We start from the raw sequence: 3,832 nt of genomic DNA, 5'->3' as shown, positions 1-3,832 counted from the left end.
AAAATAATTGATAGATCATAAATTAAATAAATAGCTATAAAAATATAAATCGTAAATAATAAAAATATTTTTTTCACAGTGTATATAATATATAATAATATAATTAACTCAAAAACTATTCAATATTGRACTCATTTCGAAGGTATTAACGAGACGATTATAATGGTGTAACTTGTTAAAATAAAAAAGTATTTTTTAAACATGTTTTAGTTAATATACGATTATATATGTTAATTTAATAAAGGTGCAAAATAAAAAATTTAAAAGTGAATAAAGTAAATTAATTAAATAATTACAGGGGTATGAAGTGTAATTTAGAATTATAATATTAAACAAATTGATTGAATGTGAGAGGAAGGGGGTGAATAAGTGACATAAAGGGAGTTACTTACTCAAATCAATCAATTAAAAAACATTAACTTCTAAATACTTTATAAAAAAAAATATTTGAATCATTAAAAGGTGAATCTTGTTTGACAAAAAAAATATGTTTATTAATGGTTCTAAAACCTTCTGAACGATTTTGTATCATAAGTGTTTCTTAATCATTCAGAGTCCTAATTTCATTGTAAACAATTACCAAATGATTATATTTCATTTTGTCACTATATCATGAAAACCTCTTAATCATTCTGTACCAAACCATTCAGCAACTATCCAACAGCCCCTTACTTTTTATGTTGTTAATTGCATGAATTAACTTGATTCTACTACAAAAAAATATATACACACACATATATAAGGATAAATTGCATGTTACTTTAATTTGATTCCTATTTAGATTAACGTACTTTAAAACTTTCATTTTGGTATTTAATATGTAAAGTCTTAAACATTTAAGTATCCAGGTAACTGATTGAAGATTAACCAGCTACAATGCTGATATAACGAGTGATGTGCTATCGAACTCGGTATTATTTGCCGAAGCATTAACCATATACCACATCACTCCCCACAACAGCATGGTAACCGATTAATGCTTCAACCATTTACCTAGCTACTTAAATGTTCAAAACCTTACATCATAGATACCAAAATAGAAGTTATGAAAATACGTTACCCAAAAATATGAAAGAAGTTAAAAGCAAGTTACTTATTTCCACATATATCCTGAGGATATAAATGAATCTCTCATCCCTTGGTATTCGATGTTTTTAGATGAATCTCAAAAAGTGGATTTCACATATTCTAACAAACCCTAAAACACATACCAATTTGATAGAAGAAGGTGATAACAGCAGAACAGCCAGGACCTCCGGTGAGATAGAATATGAGAGGATCTTCTTCTGGATTTCCTTCTGATTCAACAAAATAGTAGAAAAACTGTGCATCTTCTTTCTCTCCTATTCCCACATAACTACACACACACAAATATGTACTTTATTTCATTACTATATAATATATAGATACAAAAAACCTGTACGTATAGATTTAGATTTAGATCTGATCTGATCTGATCGATGTATTTACCCTGTTTCAAGTTTGAATGGAAGTTCACCGGGATATCCTGGAAGAGTAGAGACGATGGATTTTGAAAGCACCGGAGCGATGAATAACTCAGATTCAAGTGTTAGAAGGAGGAGGAGTAGACATGTTAAGCTTTTTGATCCAAAGTACTCCATTCTGTTTATGTGAATAAGCTATGATTCACATGTGACTGCTTCCCCAAATCCTGCTATATATATACACACACATAATATATATATATATATATATATATATACATGCATAGAGAGAGAGAGAGAGAGAGAGAGAGAGAGAGACGCTTCCCATTTCCCACCAACCATGGACTATACAATACGTCTGTCTAAAAATACATAAAAAAAAATCCAAATAAAATAAATTAATACTATTTTTAAATGACGAGTAAATTGCGATTTGGTCACTGGGGTTTGATTATTGTTATGGATTTGGTTTTCTTGTTTTATTAACTACATAATAACCCTTTGATCGTACAGTTTGTATTGGATTTGGTCTCTCGTGCTGACTTTTATTTATTGTTTTTGTTAATTATGAGGGGAAAATGGTCATTTTGTAAATTGTTAATTTACTTTTTTTTCTTTTCTCTAAAAATAATGTCATGTGGTTTGTTTATATATAGTGTATTATAAAACATTTGAGAAAAACTCTTAAAATTCATTTTTTTTATGGATTAAGTATTATTTATTGATGTATGTTACTTAAAATTTAAAATTACAAATAAATTGTGTGTATGTACAACTTATTAAAGTTTTATGTTGAATTCATGTAATAAACTGTAGATAAACATAATCAAATACTGGATATGTATTTCATTAAATGTAAAAAATCTAAAATATATTTAAGATAATTATTGAATTCTAACAAAATGTTAATTATTATCTTTATAAAAGAATGATATTAATAAACCAAAAATAAATGACGTTATTATATCTAAATTAAATTATAATAAAAAAATTGAATTAAAGAAATTATATAAAAAAATAAGAACTTTTAAATATTTAATTTGATACTAAAATCGATACATTTTTTAAAAAAAAAAATTGTAATACCTTCAAATTTATATTTTATTTAAAAAATAAAAACATTATCGTTTTTTCAGTATTATATAAAATCGTATTATAATATTGACGGAGACAGAATAAAACGAAACACTAAAATCGAGATGTATCTTGCTGCATTGTACGAGTACCCTTCTAGTTATATATAACATGCGCAAACATAATTTACACTTTTTTAACCCACTACCTCAATTTATACACAAATATATACACAATTACATCAAGAATAATTTTATACAAAAGTTTGGTGATACAATCATTCAGGCTCTAAGAGATCAAACCATAAAATTAAATACATAAATAAAACCCTAGAATAAAAAAAACATAAACCATCCAAACCGTGGTGGTGGTGCTCGGCAATGGTAACGGTGTAGATTGGATTTCACTTAGGTGTTGTTTGTTTACCTTTTAATAGTTTCATTAATAGACAACATCTGAATCGTGAAGAGTTAAATCTTGTTTGGCAAAATAAAAGTCTGTCTCTTAATGGTTCTAAAACTCTTTGAATGATTTTATATCATGTATCTCTTTTAACCATTAAGAACCATATATTTCATTTTACACTATATCATGAGAGCCTCTTAATCATTCTGACAACTTAATTATTTTGTACCAAACCATTCAGCAATTGCCAAACAGCCTCTAAAATAAAGAAAAATGCTGAAAAGACCACTTTACCCTCAGAACTAACGTACTCAATGTAGGAATGTTAAGGGGAGGAACCAAACAAAAGTCACTTTACATAGAAGTTATTATGTAATAGATAAAAATAAAAGACCAAATCTGTAACAAACTGCAAACCTCATGGACCAAATCTGAAATTTACTCCAAAATGTTTAATTTATGTCTAGATCTGTAATTTAATACTTTTCCATAGATTATCTTTTGACTTTTTTTTCCAAATGATCCGATTACCCACCTACTACACTCCTACACCATGTTGTCAATTAACAATTTACTACTTTTTGAGTTAATTACATTTATAGTCCATGTGGTTTGTTGATATTCTAAGATTAGTCCTTATAGGTTTTTTTAATGTAAAAAAACTCTTCTGATATACAACATTGACTGGTTTTAATCCCTCCCCATAACATTGAAATAAATTAATCCACTAATTCAAAAGGTATTGTTGTCATTTTATTCTTTCGTACAATATTAACATCATCTATCTATCTATCTATCTATCTATCTATCTATATATATATATCTATACTATATTATAAAGCATTTGGCTAAAACTCTTAAAAACTCTTAAAACTCTTAAACTCTTAAAAACTCTTAAACCCGTTCAT

The 3,832-nt window shown here is 27.0% G+C and overlaps 1 protein-coding gene across 1 annotated transcript in view; it reads right to left on the bottom strand.

Moving 5' to 3' along the window:
- The window catches only part of LOC112522636 (serine carboxypeptidase-like 13), a 9,835-nt gene extending 8,161 nt beyond the window's left edge, over window positions 1–1,674 (bottom strand). The window contains exons 1-2 of the mRNA XM_025131892.1: window positions 1,471–1,674; window positions 1,212–1,357 (exon numbers count right to left, since the gene is read on the bottom strand). Of these exons, the coding sequence (XP_024987660.1) occupies window positions 1,212–1,357; window positions 1,471–1,622 (298 nt within the window). The 5' untranslated portion in view covers window positions 1,623–1,674. The remainder of the gene's footprint in view (window positions 1–1,211; window positions 1,358–1,470) is intronic.
- Between the last annotated feature and the right edge of the window lie 2,158 nt (window positions 1,675–3,832).

The sequence above is a fragment of the Cynara cardunculus genome (genome assembly GCF_001531365.2).
Source record: "Cynara cardunculus var. scolymus isolate 2C chromosome LG 12, CcrdV1, whole genome shotgun sequence".
NCBI classification, from domain to species: Eukaryota; Viridiplantae; Streptophyta; class Magnoliopsida; order Asterales; family Asteraceae; genus Cynara; species Cynara cardunculus.
The sequence above is the reverse complement of the archived record's forward strand: the minus strand, read 5'-3'. Positions and strand labels throughout refer to the sequence as shown.